Below are 23,235 nucleotides of genomic sequence, written 5' to 3'. Positions count from 1 at the left end.
AATGAAGAGAGAGTTTGAATAGTAAGTTGTAAATGTGTGTGAAGGTTCTAAAGAAAAAAGACTTGCAAAATATGTAAGGAAGCATGGTAAAGATGGAAAGAAAGTGTCGTAAGAGGTATCAAAGGAAAATAAGAAGAAATCAACCAATTGAAGCAAGAATTTGTGCTAGTGCAAAGACAAAGGAAGGATATTACTTATGATAAACAAACAAGTTGTGAATGAGAATGAAAGACTAGTGGAAGAAGTTGACAAACTAAAAAAGGAACTAAAAATGTAGAAGAAAAGGAATGAAATAATTAAGTGGTATCATAAAATATCTAAGAAGCTCAATGAACAAATAAACAATCAAAGAAAATACAGGGAAAAAATAAGTTCTGTCTACACTGCTCAAGAAAAAATTGAAGATGGAGAATCATACTTGACCAAAAAAGGCTCAAAATAATTCAAATGTATAATCAAGCATCACTTTTAAGAAACAAAACAACCCTACTTGTATTAATTGTGAAAAATTTGGTCTTATAGATAATGTTTGTAGGAGTAGATTAATGATTACTAAAATTCAATTATTTTATGCTTATCATTGTAGTTGTGGAAAGGGTGGTCATGAGGCATATGCATGAAGATCAAGTATAAGAATTAAATATAATGGTAGTGGAGTTCATTGTTATTGTTATACATGCAACAAGTATGATCCTAATGCTTAAGATCATAGGTCAAGAGTATAGGTTCCATATTCCTTGGTTGACCTGATGATTACACTAGAAAAATAATGACAATTTGATGCCACTTCTTTACTGTTTGGTCATTATGGAAAGATTGATATTAATTGTAGAATGAGAAAATTAATATGTAATGTTGGACCACAAAATTCAACTAATATGGCATGTTTTTTCTATCACAAGATTGGACATCTTGTGAAAGATTACAACTTGTTTAACTGATGACCCAACCAGTCAATGGATGAGAAATGAAATAAATTTGTCAATGTAGAGGTAGTAAGAGGTGAAATGAACAATATTTGGAAAAAGAAAGAAGGTATAAAGGAAGAGAACAATACAAAAAATCAAAAGATAACAACTTCAAGTGTGATGGATTCTTCATAAAACTAAGCCAATACTTTAACTGGGTGTACTAATTAAAGGAATATCATCAACTAATCCCCTAGAGGTATGTATCTAGTCATTAAAAAATATACATAAAAATATACAATATGGTGAATTGACAATATTCACATGACTTTTAAGGAACTCACAATTAATTAAAAAGTGATAATATTGAAAGGTTGGTACTTTAACTGTTGTAAGAGAAAGGTTGTAAAGAATAATATAATTAACCAATGAAAAGTATTGTTTACCATTGAAAGAGGTGTAAGGACTACTTTTGACGATAAATAAGGTCAATATATTTTCATTTGTGATATTTATATTTAGGAATACTCTTGAGAAAGATATCTACTACAAACTTTGTGAACAATATAGTGATAATAGTGAGTTGAGAATTAGAAGGAAGGATTCCTCAATGAAAGATGATAATCAACAAACCTAAAGAATATTTTTGAACAATTATGCTATCAAGATTTCCTATTCAGAACTAATCATGGAGCATAAAGTGCATACCCCTATCCTAATTGATTGAGAAACCTTATCCAATATTCAATCTACATATGATAAAGGCACAAAAGACTAACATGAAATGAGAGCTAGATTTGATATTTCCTAGATTATTATTAGTGTAAGATGATTTGTGACCATATATATCTAGTATAAAATTGAAGAAATGAGAATGAAAGAGATAAGAAACACATTTAGAGATTTGTGTGTTGACAATAGGTTGAAGAATGAGCACAAAGATCTAGAAGAAAAATGTTTTGCATAGATGTTTGATATATTAGATACTTCTCACCATGAATTGGTTAGATATCTACTAAGTAGACTGCACATATAAATTCTATGGTTGGATAGACCACATAAGATTACCAAGGAGATCGTTGATACAATTTAACAAGATTTTGTGTAATCAGGGAATTATCGACCACGTGAATGATGGTTGCAAGTTTTTCTACATAATTACCCAAATCTAAAACTATTTGACAAGCCATGAGGGTTAGCTATTTTTAGGATAAAGAGGTAATATGCAACTATGCTAATATCTTATTGTGTCTATCACCCAAATAGATGAAACATCATACTTGATGAAGAAAATCTTGTAGCTTATAGATTAGTAAATAAAGATGAAGTTTATGATTTATGTAGGATGTTGATGATGCAAGAGAATCTTGGACAAAAAAATGGGTGCAATAACTAAAAATTAAAAATATAGGAGGAATGAGAAAGTGAAAAAAATAGAGGAAGAAAAAAATGATAAATGTCATTCCTTTTACCAAGGTGTATAGGTGGCATAGAAAAAATAAATTAAATGTGTTAGTTCATTTATCAAGGTGCGTAGGTAGCATTTTACAAGTCTTTGGAAATTTCTATAAAATGCTTTATTACACCATGATATTTGTAGCTACTGGTTGAGTCTAATCCATTTACTTATTAGTCTATAAAGGGAATATAATTTTCTAACTGCCCCACATGGTGGTTCTTGATTATAATTGCATGAGAATTTAGTTTTTGTCAAGGCAATTGCATCTATCTTTTGTCCCACATTAGTTCTATTTTCTATATCTCTTGTAATATGTACATATATAAGTGAGACATATGAGAATTTGTAAGCAAGATCAAGTTCGATGCAAACTTTGTGTTAATAAGTTCTTAATGTGAAAGTTCCTATTGTAGAAGCTCTTAATTTATAAGATCTCTCATTATGAGATCTCTTATTGGAAAGTTTCTCATATTGTAAGAATCTTGGATAATTTGTAAGGAATTTCAAGTATAAATATATGATTTATAAAAAGATTGTCTTGTACATGTTGTCTCTTTATTGTTATGTTTTTAGTTATGATTTGTTAAGGGTTTTAGGTCCCTTCATCCTCAGTATCAGAGATGGAGTTCCTTAGTGTGTGGATAGATCATCAACTATGAGACAATTTGCACTAGGACCTTGGATTAGGTGAAGTTTTCCTTAAGAGGACATTAGTATAGAGAGACAAAGAAGAAAATAACTATACATTAGTATGAATATTATATAATCATATAATTTTAGTCAAATATAATCATAACCATCTAAGTTATAATCAACCCAATAGTCAATACATAAGCTAAGCTTAGTTGACTTACATCTGTGTAACCTGGGATCACAACTAAAAATAATGAACTAAAGGTCCTAGTGTAGAACCAAGAGCTCTAATACCATATATAAGGATTGTCCTTCCAAAAACCAATGTTGTTAGGCCCAAAAATCTAATGTAATAGAAAATAATAGAAAAATAATAGAAACTTTACTATATCTATTCATCAAGATTCATTACATAAATAAGGTAATCATATAGCAGTTTAATAACTGTTGTAAAATAATCACTACAACTTAAATATCTAGCCTAACTTGTAAACCTTAAAGATTAATACATTAACATCCCCCCCTTAATCAAAAAGGGTTACATGAAATTGGGAGTATTTTGAACTCCTCAAACTTTGAACTCAACTAGAAACATTTGTTGGTTGATTTGAACCAACTTTTATACTTCAGCATGTTGTCCATTGTTGGACTTTAAATTTATATAATGAGCCAACTGCTTTGATAAGTCTCAGTTTGAGACTTATTTTGTCCCATTGAAATTAGCACACTTTGGGTGCATAATATCTAAAAATAGCACACATTGGGTGCAATGAACTTATACATATTGTTCATGTTACAATTTAAAAAGAGCACACATTGGGTGCAATAGAATAACACACATTGGGTGTTATGGACTTTTTTGTCTGTATTACAATTTGATAAGAACACACATTGGGTGTTATGAATTTATGGATTTGTTTATTTGTATTACAATTTGATAAGAGCACACATTGGGTGCAATGAAATAACACACATTGGGTGTTATGAATTCTTTTCTCCATATGAAATTTTGATAATAGCACACATCGGGACAAATACATAACACCTATTAATCTAGGCCAAAACCATTAAATTAATTTTTAAATTAGACTAGAACCAATTTGATGTAAGAAATCAATAACTTTCAAAGATGAACTTTGAAACATTATTCCTCCAATTCAAACTAATTTAACACTGAAAAGAAGCAATTGATGCCATAATTCATTCCACTCAATAAATCAATTTGGTAACAAGATTATTGTTGCACTGTAAATTTGCATCTATGATTAAATCCAATCCATTATGCCAAAACCAAAATTGTAATTGGCATCTTCATTCCAAAATTGAAACACATGGCCAAAAACATACCAAGGGTAAAATAAAACTCCATTTCTTTCTTCCTCCCAAATTTCCATCTCTTAAAACCATCCTTCTACTACATCAATTTTAAATCTAATGTAATAGAAAATAATAGAAAAATAATGGAAACTTTGTTGTATCTATTCATCAAGATTTTTTACATAAATAAGGTAGTCATATAGTAGTTTAATAACTAATGTAAAATAACTACTACAACTAAAATATTTAACCTAACTTATAAACCCTAAAGATTAATACGTTAACAAATGTCGCATCAACAATCTTCATTAAAAGAAACTAGTCATCCTTTTTTGCAATTCAAATAATAACCATCACATATGCATTTGGAAAATGTAAGATAAGCATCATAACTTGGCCGTGTCATCAAAACATGCCATGTAAAACCATCATGAAATCAATATAAGACTTTATCAATTTCACATTAAAGAATATCATGTCAACAACATATATCCAACCAATATGGTAAGTAGGGTGAAAAATAGACATATAGCAAAATGTATGAAAGAAGTATCAACCTAAAAAGTCTACCATTGATTATCAATGTACATAATAATAAGTATGATAACAAGAAAGTCCAACCAACCTATAGAGAAACAATTCAATGTGAATTGTCACAATCACTACCACAAAGAACATTCACATCCTATACCATTTCTTAATCTTGCACTTATAACTATAAACCAAGAAGTCCACCATACCCTAGGGTCATCACATAAGACATGAATACATCAGATGCATACAAAACCGTTGAGTTACCAATCACATAACATGTAATTAATGTGGTTCATTGACTAATGCAACACATTAAGAATGTGCATAATGAGGCTTGGCTATCAGTCTAAGCAATACAACATAAGTAAATTAAAGTTAATCTGAATTCATGACCGAAGAGGGAAGTAAAGAAGTAGGAATGGAACTTCATATGTAGTATCATACTCAATTGCTCAACCTTTTAACAGAATAAGCACAATCATGCAAGAATTTTATAGCATTTCTAACCATTCTTTTCCTTTGTTTCTTCTTCTTCTTTTTTAGCTTTTTCTTTTTCTTTTTCTTTTTCTTTTTCTTATATGAAATAATAACAAAAAAATAGCACTGTTTATTTTTCATTATCATTCTATTATGTGCAGGCAACAATTATGCATATTCAGTTGAGAGAAAAATGAGCACTATCGAGGTGGTTGTTCCCATTCCACTCAAGTTTGACATACAATTATAACATACTAACCTGGAGTCTGTCCCTGGCAACAATGGTAGTTCCTTGGCCAGAGTTTGTGTAGTGATGTCTATATCATTCACCACTTTAGGCATAAGAAATAATGGGTCTAAACGCAAGCACACAACATGGAGAAATCGGGTGCCTACTGTAATAGATAATTCATAGTAGTTTCTCTGACCACAATTTAACCATTATTATCAATTCATTTTTTCAAACATTTGTTCTAAGTGCCATTTGTTATACACCTTTAACTATCCTTTTTCTTCTTTCTCATTTGCATCATTACGGAGTTTTAAATACATTAATTTTCTTTCTCTTTATTTCTTTTAAATTAAAAATTTTATTCTCTTTTTCTAAATTTTTATATAATTTATTATTGTACTACTTATATATTCAAGGAATATTATTTTTTCTTCTCATGGTACATTGTTGAAATCATGTCTACCTTATAAACTGAGATTAAATTTAATAGTTCAAATTACCATTTATAGAAGATACACATTTTATTTATTCTTTGTTTTAAACATATATTAGATGTTGTAATTGATTCTTCTATTGAGTCAATTACCTCTGACACAAAAGATAAAAAGAATACAAGGAAAACTAAAAACTCATGACTCATAGGCAATTTTAATTACTACTTATGATAGAATAGATGAATCTTCTAAAATAAAACTTCAAGATTATACAAGATCTCACATATATTGATTTCAAAACTTTGGATAAATTTCTTTTAAATTTTTTTTTCTTTTTAAGTGTTCAATTAACTGATGTTCATTTAATGCACGTCATTCTTAACAAGGGTCTTCCTAAACAATTTTAGCTCTTCATTATTACTATTTGCATAGTAAACTTGTTCTTGATATTGATAGCAGTCAAGAACAAAGGGACTAGCCCTCAGTACATTATTATGGTAAGACAACAATAACAACAAAACATTACCAACAACCTACTCTACCCAAAAACATCAAAAACATATTATCCCAAATAGTAACCCCAACCTAGATAGCAGCATACATATTTACATAATGACTGATGGCACTATTAAATATTGCAAAGCTTAAACCAACCATAGCTAACAATGTATCTATAGTCAACTTGTTATTCCTCATTTACAATTAACTTATGTCATTTTTTGAAATTTGTTGTGGTCAAGAAGAAGCTGAACTAATTCGATTTGATATACTTAAATCTAATTAAATGTATATGAATCAAACAAATAATTTTAAATCAAATCATAATAAATGAAATTATATTTTCACATTTTGGTTACTTGACAGTAGGTCTTGATAATAAATGCTTGTTAGCTACTTCTCATAAGATCACTATGTTAAGATTCTCGTATATTAAAAGAAAGAATTTTTATAGAAAATTTAAATACTGCATGATCTAACTTATAAAATAAAGTCTAAAATTTACAAATTACTTAATCACATTTTTTTTTTGAAATGTAATAGAAACAAGAAGGTGAACATGCCAACTAAAAGGCTAGAAACAACCAAAGACTTTGAACAAAAAACAAAACACAAAGGGAAAGCCCACAAAAGAGGACAAAACTCACACTACAAAAGAAGGATAGCATGAGTTCATTCTTCACCTTAATTTGGACAATTGTCCAAACAACACAATCTTTAGATTCCCCAAATAGAGACATAGGTAGGGTGGTCGACAACACAATGACCAAATTGTTGAAGAAGCTAAGCTACATCTACAAGACCATGGTTCAAGACTACAAAAGAAGAGGGAACATAAGTGCCACAGGTCCAGACACTGAGCACCAACAGAGTAGGTTACAATACTAGGAAGACTTGGAACATAAATAGAAGTTAGCCCACTAAGGACACTTGCTCCCACTTGCTGTCAAGCATGTACTTGGTTAGTTGGACTATTTTCATTAATAAAACATATAATGGTTTGAGGAGGAACTTGTTTAGCATTTGTACCTCATATCTTTCATGACTGATAATCTATAAAACTTCTCCTTTCATTAGTATTTGTCCAAAAACATTTATATAATTTGATATATAAATTTTAACCTATCTTCTATTTATAAGGATTTGGACATATGACCTAATCTCTTTCTATAATGTTTGACAAGACAAATGGACAACTTTTAGTAATAAAAATTTACTTTGTACTATTCTTCTATATATATTCTATTAATTATTTCATTTAACAAAGTGATTAAAAAACACTTTGAAAAGAATAAATATCAATTAGAAATTTTTCTTAGAGTTTATCATTAGTTTATATATTTCAGCTTTGTTAGCTTTTCTATAAGAGTTGAATTGTTGTATGACTTTTAACAACTTTAAACTATTGATTACACATTAATACTTTCAAACTTTGTACAAAATATCTAAAAAATTGGTTCTCAATAAAAATCTTTGAAAACTTCCTTTTCTTGTTCACACACTCAACTTAAAAAAAGAAAATCTCTTCATTTGTCTATTTGATGCACACAAAATTTTCCTCACACCACCTACTAATAATGAATAATTAATTGCAAATAGAGTATTGCAAAATTGACCTATACTATTTGGCAGGTGGTCTTGATCAGCAATTAACTTTATCGATTGAACAAACTCCCAGTCAAAAGATTTAGATCTAAGAATGTTCAGACTAAGGCAGAAATAGATGCTAGTATTTAGCCTACCTTGGATGGTAAATTTACTCCATCAAAACGAGAGACAAGGAGAACTAAGTGTTCTCTTTGTCCAAAATGAAGATCGCCTCATGGAATGTCAGAGCCCTGAACGCTTCTGACAAGAGATGTAGAATCAAGCATGAACTAGATTCTATGAGGGAGTGTGAGAGAAATAAAATCAAATTCACAAACTTTAAAAATTCACTCAGCACATGAAGGTGTTGAGTGTCAGTTTTGCTCGGCACCTTAAGGAGCCAAGTGGCAGTTTGCTCGGCACGTGAAGGTGTCGAGTGATAGGTGGTAGGTGCCGAGTAAGCTCGGCACACAAAGGGCTGCTCGGCAACAATGGATGCCAAGTGAACTCGGCTTAAACTGGAAAAAATTTATAACTTCAAGAGATTTCAATGTGAATGTTGCCACCATTAAAACCAGAGAGCCAAGCTGAAGTATTCAATAATAAACTTCTCAGAAAACAATGAATAGAGGAAGAGCAATGGATTCAAGTATGCCTGCTTGTTTTCTATTCAACTTTGATTAAAAACATTACAAAATATGGGAGCATTTCGGCTTCAACCAGAAAATCCTAAAATAACCCTAAACTGGTAAAACTTCAAACTTCAATGAACTTTAAAACTTGCAGCTCTAATAGCTGCATACAATAGTGCCTGGAGCAATCACTGCTTCAACAGGACAGAACCAACAATAGAAAACTTACAGAGTGAACAAGGGAAACACTTGCCAACTGGATTTGTTGATCTCTTTCCTTTTGCTTTGCTCTGCTCTGCAACATCTATCTTCTCTTTCTCTAACTGGTCTGGTCAAATGAATCTGAGACATTCCTTTTGTCATATTTTTTCCCCTCTTTTTAGATTTTGGAGTCTGTCAGGTGGTAGGTGGGCATTTGGCTCCAAGGGCAAGACAACCACCGCATTAAATTCCAATAGGGTGAATATCATCTTATTGCAAGAAACAAAAATGTCCCAAGATACATTTGATAAGACAATAGGAAAATGGAGATCATAGAAATCAGTTCATCAGCAAGATAATGGAGCTTCAGGAGGTTTGGCAATACTATGGTATATCAAAATAATTCAAGCTCAAGCTTTATTCTAGTCTGATAACTATCAAATTCTGAAAGTTACTGTTTATTTCTTTAATTTTATCCTGATTAATGTTTATGGACCTATGGAAACAAATGACAAGCAAGCCCTTTGGCTGAATTTAACTGGAATTATAAAATCGTATTCTATCCAGCAGATAATAGTAGGAGGAGACTTTAATGCCATTTGAAAAGCTTTAAAAAAGATTGGGGGTATATCTCCTCCATTGACTATTGCAGATTTCTCAAACTTTGTGGCAGAGAATAATCTTATGGATATTGAGCCTATTAAGGGTTCTTTTACATGGACGAATAAAAGGGCAGACTTTTTGCAGATTGCAGTCAGGTTGGATAGGTTTTTGGTTACTTTGGACTGGAATTTAACTGGCATCACATTCCGTGCAGAGATATTGGCATGTCCGGGTTCTGATCACTTCCCTATTACCTTGCAGCTTGTTCTGCCTCCTCCTAACAAAGAGTTTCAACATCAACCATCTTTTAAATTTGAGAGGATGTGGCTGCGGCACCCTCAATTTCTGTCATTCTTGCAGCAATGGTGGGTGACTGCTCCAAGATGTGATGGATCTAAAATGCACCAATTCGTTCAGAAACTCAAATTCATCAAGCAGCATATTAGAAAATGGAATGAGGTGACATTCAAAAACGTTTCTAAAGAAAAAGATCTTGTTAGGCACCAGCTATCGGACATTCTTGACAAGTCTATTAATCAGGGTTTGGATAGAGCAACTTTCACCAAGCAGAAACTTCTTCAGGCGGATTGGGAAGAATTGTGCTCCCGTGAAGAGATATACTGGCGTCAAAAATCTCGTACTTTTAGAGTGCACATACTCTACAATGCAATGGAAAGAGCCAACTGGAAAAAAACATTAACTCAATACTGCTAACTTCTGTCACTTGTCTGTGACAATGGAGCTAGAATAGTTAATGCTTGCTGGAATAAATAGTGTCCACGTCTTCAATCAGTTACAACAGAACTTTTAGTCTAATGCTAGTCTGTAACGTTTGCCCAGTCAACAAGTAAATAAACTATCAGTGCTGTCAACACTTCTCCTTCCACAGCTTTACTTTGCCCACGTAGGAGATAACTCTGGAAACTTGTTCTCTGTAGCCGACTGGTGAATGTGTTCTATAAATAGAGGCTTAACCACAATGGACGGATTGTATCAAAGAGTTTATAGATCAATAAAATTTGTCTTACTTTCTCAGTTTTATTCATTCTTTCTATTGTTTTAGATCTCTAATTTTCAGCAATGCTGAATTTGAAAAGGATGATGCTTCAAGGAGAGTGTTCCAAAAATATTGGATGAGATCGTATACTTTTCTGGATTTTGCAACTGTGGCATCTGTAATAGAAATTCAAACCAAAGTCTAAAATAAGGTTGATTTTCACGATGATATTAATGGTGATGAAAATGTTTGTGCTAACCTTGGAGATAATATTTGTGATGATTATGATGGACTGGGTTACTTTAATGCATTCAACCTATTTGGGGCTATGAAGATAAAATGTTGCCTCCTGTCTAATAACTTCAATAAAAATCATATTGTAAATCTCTTTCTTCTTGCTTCCTAAAGGAAGGAATATAATGTTTATATCTATTTTTTAAAGCATCACAAGGGATTAGGCAAAATGATCCTCTCTCACCATTTCTCTTTATCATTATGGTGGAGACACTTAATAGGACAGTCCAAAATAAATATTTTTTTTGGTCTATGGAAGGGGATTCAAATTGTTGGCACCTCTATTTCGATACCCATTCTTTATTTGCACATGAAACATTATTATTTGGTGAGGCGTCCATTCAAGAAGCCAAGCAAATTAAGAACACAATGAACTTATATTTGCCTGCCTCTGGTCAAAAGGTTAAAAATCAGAAATCTAAGTTATTCTTGTTCAATGTTTACAAAGTTGTTGAAGATAGACTTGCTAGTATTTTGGAATTCCCAGTAGATCAGCTTCCTTCTACATACCTTGGTCTTCCCTTCTTCTTTGGTACAAATAAGATTTGTTATTGAGCTGTTATAATTGATCCAATAAGATGTAGATGTAGAATAGCTGCTTGGAAAAGAAGATGGCTCTCCCTTGCAAGCAGAATTTTACTTGTTAGAGTTGTACTCTCAACTATTCCAAATTATAACATTTCTATTCTTAAGGATCCTACTTCTATTGTGTAGCAGATTGAAAAAATGATTAGAGACTTTATAGGAACCAAATAATATTATGAAAGAAAAGAAAGTATATCTAGTTTCACTACAAGATATGGCACAAAATATAAAGCAATTGGAGGAGTTGGAATTCATGATTTACATTTTAGAAATAAGGCTTTTGGTGGTAAGTTGATTGGGCATATGCACATAAAGTCAAACAAGAAATGGTGTAAGATTATGCAATAAAAAATACTTTGATAATGAGGTCCCAAAGTGTATTCTCACCATGCTTGATTCTTCTAAGGGTTCGACAGTATGAGATTTTATGATGCACGTTAGAGATCTAGTTGTGAATGTGAAATTCATTTCATGGGAAGTTAATGGAGGCAATAAGATAGTCTTTTGGAGAGATTCATGGAACAGATTTCCTACCTTAGTTAGCTCATTGTAGGATGTTGGATTGCTGAATATATCTTCAGCCTATTAGGGATCCAAACTTGTGAACTATGTTAAATCGGTGGAAAGGTTGACAGGGAAAGTTAATTGGAAAGATCCCATTTAATTACAAATTGATGACAATAAAAAAGTCTAGGTAAAGGATGTTTACTTGTCTGACAGAGAAGATACATAAGTTTGGGTCCCAACAAAAGATGAAAACTTCTCAAACAAAGAGGGATAGAAAATATTACAACAAATATATAATTTGAAACCTCCCCAGTGTGCCCTCTCTTTTTACTGGAATAAGTTTGTTCTTCCTAAAGCTGGGTCTTTTTACTGGAATAAGTTTGTTCTTCCTAAAGCTGGGTGTTTTTCTTGACTTGCCTTGAAGTATTGAATTCTCACTAGTGATAGACATAATAAAACCTGTATTACTTTGCCTTTTAATTGTGTCCTATGTAATTAAAATTAGGAGAATACTGATAATTTATTATTAAATTACTCATTTCCCAATGACTACTGGAATTTTGTGTTCAATATATTCAGCTAAACTATAGCATGCCTTTACTACAAAAATTGTGGGACTTATTTCAGTCTTGGCCTATTTTGCATATGTCATTTTTATTCAATTATATCTAGAAATGTATTCCTTCCATGGTGGTATGAACAATTTGGTAGGAGAGCAACAAACATATCATTGGAAAGAGAGCAATCATGTTGGCATGGTGATAAATGACATTGAGAAATGAGTATCAGAATTGTCAAATGCAAGTTTTCCTTCTCCGTTTGAAATGTGAAAATTATGAAGCGCTGGAAGGGGCTTATTATCCCCTTTGATCCGATTCCTCAATGGAATGTTGCTGCTACTATTGACAAGAATAGACTTGAATGGTCACCACCTACTCATGACTTTGTTAAATTAAATTTTTTATGATGTTTTGAGAGGTAATCCAGGAATCTAGATATTGGTATCTATATTCAGTGTCATTAGGATATTGTGTATGCTCTCAAATCTCTTCCTATCTCTCATGGGACCAATAATATTGCAGAAGCATCCGCCTCACTACATGGTTTATTAGCCAAAAGAGGAAGGGGGAGGGGGAGGGGGAAGCTTTTAGAAGGTGAGTCTATGGTAATTGTTAATGCATGTATTCCTCTTTACATAATTGAAAGCTTGGATGAAGATTAATTCACTCCTTTCAAGAAGTTTTCATTTCCCACGGTGCGTGAGGGCAATCAAATTGTGGATCTTTTAGCCAATTGAGGATATGAGGAAATATGTGTGGATTTCCAACGTTCCAAGGCCATTATCGATTCACATGAGCCTATGCCTAAGTTGATTAATTCTGAGACTCTCTTAGCCTGTTAGAATCTTTTATTTCAGCATAGCTCAGATTATGTAGGTGAAATTACAAGGTTATGGGAATGAAACCTTCCACTTTTCCTTAAAGGTGAGTGGGATCGGATACCGTTTGGAGATATTCAGAGTTAAAGCGGATTTTCAAATTTCCTTGTTCACTGTGTGGGGAACATCCAATGTAAATTTTAGCTCTTTTTGTGACTATTATTTATTCTCAACTCCTCCTCTATCCATCTATTCTAGTAGCCATTTCTACTTTTGCAAAGTAACAAGGAAGATGGGTTTTCAAACTAGTTATTAGAAATAAAATAAATATAATGGCTTTGTTTATTTTTGGTAGAAAAAATGTTTATATCAGTTTTAACTCCACTATACTTGATGTGTTCTATTATCAAATTAAGAGTTAGACCAAATATGTTCACAATATGGAGTGTGTGCGCTATTTTATTGTACCTAATGTATGTTATTATCAAATTTTATCATGGACAATAACAAGTTCATTACACTCAATGTGTTATTTTGGATCATTGGTGCACTCAAATTACAAGTTGACTTTGAATAGAAGACTTTGAAAAGAAGACCGTATATTAGATATATTAAACCAATAGGCTAGTTGACAATCTTTAAGAGCCGCCAAAGCTTGACTCAAGAAGATGACTCTGGATGGATCAACTAACAAATGTTCCACCAATGTGCTTGGTTGACAATTACATTTGAGAAATAAAAGTTCTCAATAATGATTTTATGATAATCCTTTCAGATTACAGTGGGGATGTTGTGGGGATGTTGTATTAAATATTAGGATTTATGAACTAGTTTATATATTTCAGTTTCATAATTTTCTACAAGAGTTGAGCTACTGAAATCCAAACCAGATATTTCATTCAAATAGAAAATTAGTAGGTGCGTAGCAACTTTTTAACATAGCAAATGAGATATTTGCCCACAGCTACAAAACCTTTGGATGATGCACGACTATAATCATAAATTCTTTTTTAACAATTCAATGAAGGACAAACGTACACCTTGACAATAGTCCATCTTATATTTTTACTATTTCAACCAATATATCTCAATGAATGAAAATGAATGAAAAACGTAATATTCTCCAACCTTCAATAGGGGCTACCTTAAAAAAAAAACATTAACCTTCAAAAGAGGCCAATAATAGGCTTCCAAAAAATTTCACTGTGAATTGTTGAGCACGTTTCAGTTTCAAATCTTTGTAAATCTATTATTGATTGATAGGATAAGGAAATTTTAGTTATTCGTAGGGAAAGAACTCTCCCATAGAGTTCAATGGCAGGAATTAATATTGTTGAAGGCATAATTTACATCAAAGAAAATTTTGAAATCACAAAATTAAAAATAACATCATCTAGATGATTATAATATAAATTTTAGTTATATCTTAAAAAGGAATAAGGCCACATCTTAATGTTACGCATACAACTCTTGGACTGCTCCTCTCTCTGTAGTCTCATTTGTTTTTTGTTTCGCAATTTCATAGATATAAATCAGTAGCACACATACGCACACTGCAACACAAAAAAAAAGGTATTAAAAAGTAATACTATAGCCAAAACTGATTTATAGAATGCATTAACAGTACAAAAACCACTTTCAGAATGTCTTATTACTTACACGATCCAACGACGTATTCTAGAGGAGATCCTTTATGTGTGATCAAGAAGTAGATCATCAAAGCCAACATTACCAAAACCAAAGCAACTGCAACACACAAAAATATAAATAAAAACATAAGATTATTATCACAGATTTTATCTTACAATTTATTATCATAAAATTGTGTCACATTTGTAGGTTTTTCTATTGAGAATGATAAGTTGGTCTGAAATATATCACAAACTTCATACATATCATTAAAAAAATTCTCTATTTATAATAGCCCCACTACCAGAAAATTAAACTCTCATTTATTCTTAAATCTAGCATACTCATGAACAGAAACGGCCCCTCGGATAAATATGTTTACATAAACAAATTAGAGCACTTTTTAACAGCTCATAGTATTAAAGAATACTATTTCTATAATGATTTTGTGTGCATTAACATTTAATTCATCATCATGTTTTCCTGACCTCTACCTTGATAATAAGTTACAGTATATGATTCCGAATGTTGATATAAAAATAGTACAATCATAGAAAAAATAATCTATTCGATTGGATCAGTGGAGTGAGAATCGAAAATGGGCATTGTTTGATGTGGAAATTTTCAGAGTTCTGATGCTTGGGTAGATTAATTGGATACTCAGTACACTTCTGGTTGACGGAGAAGAATTCTATAGAAACTTACTTTTAAAGGCCAACCCTTTGGCAACCTCCAATGTGAGCCATGTGTCTTTTGATAACAACCCCACTTTGGAAACTCTTTGGAGCTTAAAACACATCATGGGAGGACATGGAAGCCATTGACACTTGCCTGCCCAGGAAAACAAACACATAACATTATTGGCAGCAATGAGGACACCTTACAACACCAAACCCACTTCTCTAGTAGGCTGGTCAAAGAGGAGAGCAAAAGGATACCTAATAAAATGAGGACTCTTTCTCCTGATAAGCATCTTAGTGGAAATGAGTCAGAAGATCCTCTCAGCCTGAGCTCTGTGGAGACCCCTTGGCCAACCCTTACACAAATTCTCAATAGTGTGGACTCTTTCTTGTGGGAAGATAAGCGTATTAGTTATAGTGAGTTAGAATATTCTTCTAGCAAAGACAACAGGAGCCTAAACCTTCCACAAATCACCCATTCTTGCGTAATACCTTCAACCCTACCCCACATATGTCACCCCTGCTTAATTTAAGCAATACTGCACTAGATATTGTGGAGAAGGGGGAAATAGGTAGTGGTCTTCTTGGTACCCTTAAATATTAAATTGGTAGCCTGGACATGTTAGTGAAATATTGAAAGACAAGATGATCAGCCACAACATTGACTTAAATGATGTCAGAAAGTTATCCTGGATGATTATGCACATTTATTAGTAGTGTTATTAATTCTAACTCAATCACCTTTTGTGTGCTCCATTATTTACTTATTGCACATATCAAGTATGATTTTACTTACTTCACATATCAAGCATGATTGCTAGATTATTATTGATGTTTCAATTTCTAATTGCTTTATCACTGTAATTTACTGGTTTTTGTGATGGATTTTCTTTTTCTTTATGCATTTCCTTTTTGTATAAATTCATCTATGTGTGGCATAATGTTATAGCAATTTCCTATATAGAATAATGAGTTTTTGAATACTCTATATCTTCTCTATTATAATTGGTCAATTTTTTTTTGAAGTGTGGTTTCTATTTCTTGCTAGATTTAAGTGTCTTGTAGCTTATAACTATAGATAATTTTACATGGGAAAGGCCAAGGTCATGCTCTCTTTGCATAAGTCTTGCCTCCATTTTCTCTTGAGGGACACCTATTTAGAAACAAGATGAATTAACAAGGTGATGTTTCTTTAGGGGAGTATCCTAAGAACTGGAGAGTATTGACATGTTGCATTCATGACTATGTTTGTCATTGATATCAACATAGCAACAAGTCTGTCAAGACTGATAGAGTAACTAAAAGAGATCATAGTTGTATGGACAATATTTTGGTTGTCTTGTCCAATGCAACAAAAAGGATATGTTCTACATTGTGTCCTGATGTTACAGTTCAATTAGTAGTAAGTAAGTCGAAGATGTACGGAAGATATGCCCAATTTACAAAAAGCGGAGCAGAGACAAAGTACATGAGAAGCAGTTTCTGATGTTTGTATTATATCTTCTAACTAAGATATAATCTGGAGATGCGCGACTAGTAAGTAATATAAGATAGTATGAGGATGATGTTAGCAAGTGTGAAAGCCCTAATATTGTACATGTGAGAATTTGTATAAACTGTGAGTCCATAGTACTATTGTAATTACAAATTAATTAATTATATATCATTATAATTAATTGGAAAAGCCTCAAGGCCGACTCTAAGAATTATTTTGAAGATATTGTATAAAGGAAAGATGTTTTCCTTGATTGTAAAAACTAGGCATTAAGTGATTCAAGTGTATGTTTTATGCGAAGTGTGAAAAGGAGAAGAGTGTTTGGTGAATGTGAGTAAGCGATCCAAGGGATTAATGGATACAAGATTTGTGATCTAGTTACAAGATCAAAAGGAGAAGAAGTCTAGTTGACAGGACAGAGAAAGAGGAAAGAGCAGTACTATTCAATTCTATTATTCTACAAGGAATAATATATAGATCATTTGGACAATGGGTTCATTGGTCTTTCCCCTAAAGCTATTTGGATAGTGGGTCCATATGTCTTCTACAAATTCTAATAAGGCTAGCACAATTCCTAAGAGGGGTTCAAAGTCTCCTAACAGGGACTGATATGTACTGAATGTTGTTATAGACTCCTAACCAAGTCCATCCTCTAACAAGAAATTTTTATATTAGTGCATCATCTTGTGATATCATCTCCCCAACAGTTTTCCCTCTAATCAAGGGTTTCCATAGTTAACATATCTAGTGTTATTGTACATGAGTATCTTTTTGTGGTTTCTAATTATATTGTTAGTATGCTTAAAGTTTAATAAGGTTGACAATTGTGATATTAGTTGGATAACTGATTCACCCCCCTCTTTGTTAATTGGTGGACTATATATTCTAACAATTGGTATAAGAGCATCGGGTCCTTGAAGAGAAAGATTGACAACTTTGGGAGATCAATGAAAAACCTTTTCATAAAGGATAGTCCTAGATTTGATGGGGCCAAGTTCTGTGATAGTTGGAAGGAGAAGATGAAGACCCATCTTCTATGTATGGATCTAGGTTATTGGCTTTTCACAAAAAAGTGAAAAGGAAATTGTAAATGAAGAGAAAATTGAAAATGCAATAAAGTAGAGAGAAATCTATTCATGTGTAACATTAGAGCTAGAGAAGCTTTACTATCAGCTCTTCCAGAGAACAAATATAGTCAAGTAAAGTTGCTTCAAAGATCTCATGAGATTTGGACAACATTAAAATCTATTTTTGAAGGTGATCCACATACAAAGAGGATAAGATTGTAAAACTGGATATGTTCATTTCAAGATGCTAAAATGATGGAAGATGAATGTGTAAGAAGCTATATTGGTAGGATATTAGAGATTGTTGCAGGAATTAAATCCTACGGTGGAACCAAGGAAGAAGAAAAAGTTGTGTGGAAGATCCTAAAAACTTTGACACCACCATTCAAGCAAGTAGATCAAATGATTGAACTTCTAATACCTTGTACTAAGAAGTTTTCTAGGAAAATGTTTCTTGGAAGATTAGAAGTAGCAAAAGCAGGTCTGAGACAATCTAAAGATCTGAAAAGAGTGGAGATAGCTTACAGTGCCTTGAATATTTGACCAAGCTTGTTTGGAAGTGCAAGTACACATGGAGATTTTTTTGGCAATAGTAGAATCAAATTTGATGAAGATAAGAAGATTGAAGAAGGTATAGCCCTTCTTGTAAGAAGAGAACCAGATGGTAATAATATCTTTAAATGTTGGATTTGTAATGAGTTTGGTCATTATGCATCTAAATGTCCTAAAAGAGAGAAAAAGTATAAGGAAAATTTTAAGCCTAGGAGACTTAAGAATTGTTCATATGTTAATGAAGAAGAGAAATCTGATGAAAAAGTTTAGAGTGAAAGTGATGATGAGCTAGGATTTGTAGCTATTAATGAAGATGATCTTGATAAAGAAATTAGAGAAGAAAAGATTCTAGTTTCCCAAGTTGAAAATAAATCTTATTGGATAATAGATAGTGAATGTTCACATCGCATGACTGGTGATATGAATAAGTTTGTTAAATTCAAGAATCATGATGGAGGTATTGTTAGAGTAGGTAATAATGTGATCAATCGCATTACATGAATATGATCCATTACTTTATATGGAAAGACTAACACTAATGATGTTTATTTTGTTGATGGATTAATGCATAATTTGTTGAGTGTTGGGTAGTTGGTGGACAAATGATATCAATTTCAATTCACAAAAAAGACTTACACTATCAAGGATAAAGATGGTAAGATGATTGGAACTAGAGCAAGATCCAAAGGTAATGTATTTCAGTTGAATTCCACTGAAATGACATATTTGGTTGAAAAAGTGGATAACAACTCATTATGGCATAGGATATTTTGTCATATAAACTTTGATAATATTTTCAAGGTTAGTAGCAAATTTGTAGTTAGATACTTGCATAAAATAATAAAGTCTAATAAATTTTTTTGCAAAGAATGTATCTTGGTTAAGCAGAAGAAGGTATCATTTTTCATAAAGAAGTTCACTACTATAGAGACACTGAAATTTGTTCGCACATATTTGAGTGGTCCTACCAGAACAAGAGGATTCTATGGTGAAAGGTATTTTATGATTTTTGTTGATGATTTCACTAGAATGATGTGGTTATCATTTCCTAAAGAAAAATTTGAACCATTTGAGAAGTTTAAGATATTTAAGAATAGAGTTGAGAATGAACTTGGTGTTAAGGTAAAGTGTTTGAGATCAGATAGACAAGGAGAGTTCACCTCTAGAGAGTTAAACATGTTTTGTGAAGAGAATGGAATTAAAAGACATTTATTTTTACCCAAGACTCTTGAGAAGAATGAGATTGCAGAAAGAAGAAACTGATCAATTTTAAAGGTAGCAAGAGCAATACAATAGTGTATACTATGAACAGAGTATAGATCAAAAAAAGTATAAACAAGACCCCTTATGAATTATGGTTTGGTCATTCACCATTAGTTAAGTATTTCAGAATATTTGGAAGCAAGTGTTACATTAAGAGAGATGATGATATAGGTAAGTTTGATCTAAGAAGTGGTGAATGTATGTTTCTTGGTTATTCATTGAAAAACAAAGCATACAGATGTTTTAATCATAGAAACAAAAATAATAGTTGAATACTTGAATGTAAAGATTGATGAAAAGTTTGGAACTAAGGAAAATATTTTAGATTACGATTTAGATGAAGAAGAAGATAATACTAGAATTGTTAAAAATAATGTTGAAGTTTTCTTTGAGACTAAAAATGATATGTAGAATGATGTACAAATTGTTGAGAAAAGAGAAGAAAAAATATCTAAACCAAGAGATGAGATAAGAGTTGAGATAGCATCTCCTACCTCTAATAGGAACATAACAAAGAATCACACATCAGAGCAGATAATTGGAAGCAAAGACAAAGGTGCAATGACAAGAAACAAAGTTAATGAGGAATTATGTCTGATTTCTCAAATTGAACATAAAAGCATAGACGAAGCATGTAAAAATGATTAAGAAAAAACTAGATCATATTATGAAGAATGAAAAATGGGAGCTAGTTACTAGACCTAAAGATAAGAATGTTATAGGAACCAAATGGGTATTCAAAAACAAGATGAATGAACAAAGTGAAGTTGTGAGAAACAAGGCTAGACTTGTGTGCAAATGATATTCACGCAAGAAGAAATAGACTATGAAGAGACATATGCCCCTATAGCCAAAATGGAAGTAGTACAAATGTTCTTCGATTATGCAGAAAATAAGAAGTTCAAATTATATTAGATAGACATTAAATCAACTTTCCTAGATGTAGAACATGAAGAAGAAGTATACATCCTAAAGGTTTCCCTCTGACAAAAGATAGATATGGCATACAGTCTAAAGAAAGCTCTATATGGTCTAAACCAAGCACCTAGAACTTGGTACACAAGGTTGGATAAGTATTTGAAAAAGTTTGGATTTGTTAAAAGTAAGAAAGATAGTAACTTATATTTGAAAGGAATTGAGAATGGTTTGTTGATAATAGTAATATTTGTTGATGACATAATATCTAGAGATAATGATGAAACAAGTGATAAGTTTGCTGAAGAAATGAAGAATAAGTTTGAAATGAGTATGATAGGAGAAATAAAGTTTTTCGTAGGTTTGTAAATTGTATAGATTGGTGATAGAATTTTTATTTCACAAGGTAAGTACTTGAAACATTTGTTAAAAATATTTCGATTGGAAAGTTGTAAGCCTATCGGTACACCTATGATAATTGGTCACAAGTTATCTAGCAAGGATGAGACACCTACACTTGAGTAGAAGAAGTACATATACATGATTGGAGGTTTACAATATCTGACTCATACTAGACTAGATATAGAAAATGTAGTTGGGATTATAGCTAGATTTCAAGATGATTCTAAAAGTATCATTATGCAATAGTAAAAAGGATATTCAGATATTTAAAGGGAACATCTGATTATGGAATATTGTATGATTGATCAAGGAATTTCACTCTATGTTCTTACATTGATGTGGATTGGGTAGGCAATATGGATGATAGAAAGAGCACTAGTGGGGGAGCATTTTTTTTCAAGAGGAAGGTTGGTTTCTTGGCTGACCAAGAAACAAGATTGTATTTCACATAGTATAGCTAAGGTAGAGTATGTAGCAGCAACAAATAATTGTAATCAAGTTATGTGGATGAAGCAAATGTTGAAGGATATTGGGATAGAATTTTCAAAACCTATAGTATGTCTAAGAATCATTTATTGCATTCTAAGACTAAACATATATCTATTAAGTATTATGTCTTAAGAGAGAAGACAACAGAAAAGAAAAAAAATATTAGATTAGAATATGTGAGTATTAAAAATCAGATTGCAAACATCTTTACCAAGCCTTTACCTAAAGATACATTTGAGTACTTGAGAAGTATGCTTGGGGTTATGCATCTATCTACTTTTGAGTAGATGATGCAGAGAGTGCATCAATCTAGTGGCACATAGTACTATTGTTAGAATGGATTGAATGATGATGCTTCCTGTATGGGAGAGTATTTGTGATGAGTTGAGTCATTGAGGACTCTTCGTATTTGGTATTCAATAGTGTCTTTGGACACTTGAGCTAGTCATAAATTGGAGCAATAAATTAACATAATGAGGCCTTTGTCATTGATGTCAATGGGGGAGAGAATGCATGAAAAACATCTCCTGAGTATGAATGGAGAAGATAGGTAGATGAATGGGGGAGAGATAGTCATCAGGGAGATTTTGAAAGATTCATGTAAGAAAGAAGGAGGAATATCTTTATGGGGGAGATATGCAACATGAAGAATTTTCATGTATGGGGAAGAAGCTAAGAGTTTTTTAATGAGACCATATTTCCTTATCTTAAGAAGATGTAAAATAAAGCAATGTTCTAGAGGTCTTTAGATTTGTTTGATATAGAGGATTTGACAAGATGAGAATAACAACAACAACAAAGTACTATTTGGTATTCTTGGAACTTAGACATTTTTCATCTATGTTGCCATCAATGTCAAAGGGGGAGATTTTAGCATGAATGATGATGTTATTCTTTTAAGGGAGTATCATAAGCATTTGATAGTATCGATACATTGTGCATTCATGACTGTATTTTTCATTGATGTCAACATAGCAGCAAGTTTGCAAAGACTAACATAATAGCAAATAGAGATCATAGTTGTACGAGCAACGTTTTGATTTTTTGGTGCAACACAACAAAGGATATGTTCTACACTATGTCCTTTTGTTATGGTTTAATGTGTAGTAAGTAAGTTGAAGATGTATGGAAGATATGCCTAATTTACAAAAAACAGAGCAAAGACAGGGTACCTAAGAAGCGATTTCTAATGTTTGTAGTATATCTTCTAATTGAGATAGAGATGCATGATTAGTAATTGACATAAGACAGTTTGAGGATGACATCAGCGAGTAAGCAAGCCCTAATATCACATTTGTGAGAAGTTGTATAGACTATGAGCCGACAATACTATTGTAATTACAAATTAACTAATTATCTTATAATAATTAATTAGGAAAGCCTCAAGGCTGACTTTAAAAAATATTTTGAAGATATGGTATAAAGGAAAGATGCTTTCCTTGGTTGTAAAAAGTAGGCATTAACTGA

General features: G+C 32.1%; 1 protein-coding gene and 1 long non-coding RNA gene across 2 annotated transcripts; one reads left to right on the top strand and one right to left on the bottom strand.

Annotated features, from left to right (window-relative positions):
• The first annotated feature begins 8,300 nt into the window (after positions 1 to 8,300).
• Positions 8,301 to 10,229, top strand: LOC149543433 (uncharacterized). The gene is made up of 2 exons (XM_089795799.1): positions 8,301 to 8,388; positions 9,565 to 10,229. Exons 1-2 carry the CDS (start codon positions 8,301 to 8,303, stop codon positions 10,227 to 10,229), a joined length of 753 nt encoding a protein of 250 aa, XP_089651925.1.
• Positions 10,230 to 14,653: 4,424 nt separating this feature from the next.
• Positions 14,654 to 15,572, bottom strand: LOC149543432 (uncharacterized). The gene is made up of 3 exons (XR_016355238.1): positions 15,400 to 15,572; positions 14,936 to 15,022; positions 14,654 to 14,829 (listed from the first exon to the last, which is right to left on the bottom strand). It is a non-coding gene; the product is annotated as an uncharacterized LOC149543432 (long non-coding RNA).
• Positions 15,573 to 23,235: the final 7,663 nt, after the last annotated feature.

The sequence above is a fragment of the Cupressus sempervirens genome, chromosome 8 (assembly GCF_028749045.1).
Source record: "Cupressus sempervirens isolate cs-2001-9-10 chromosome 8, ASM2874904v1, whole genome shotgun sequence".
NCBI lineage: Eukaryota > Viridiplantae > Streptophyta > Pinopsida > Cupressales > Cupressaceae > Cupressus > Cupressus sempervirens.
The sequence above is the reverse complement of the archived record's forward strand: the minus strand, read 5'-3'. Positions and strand labels throughout refer to the sequence as shown.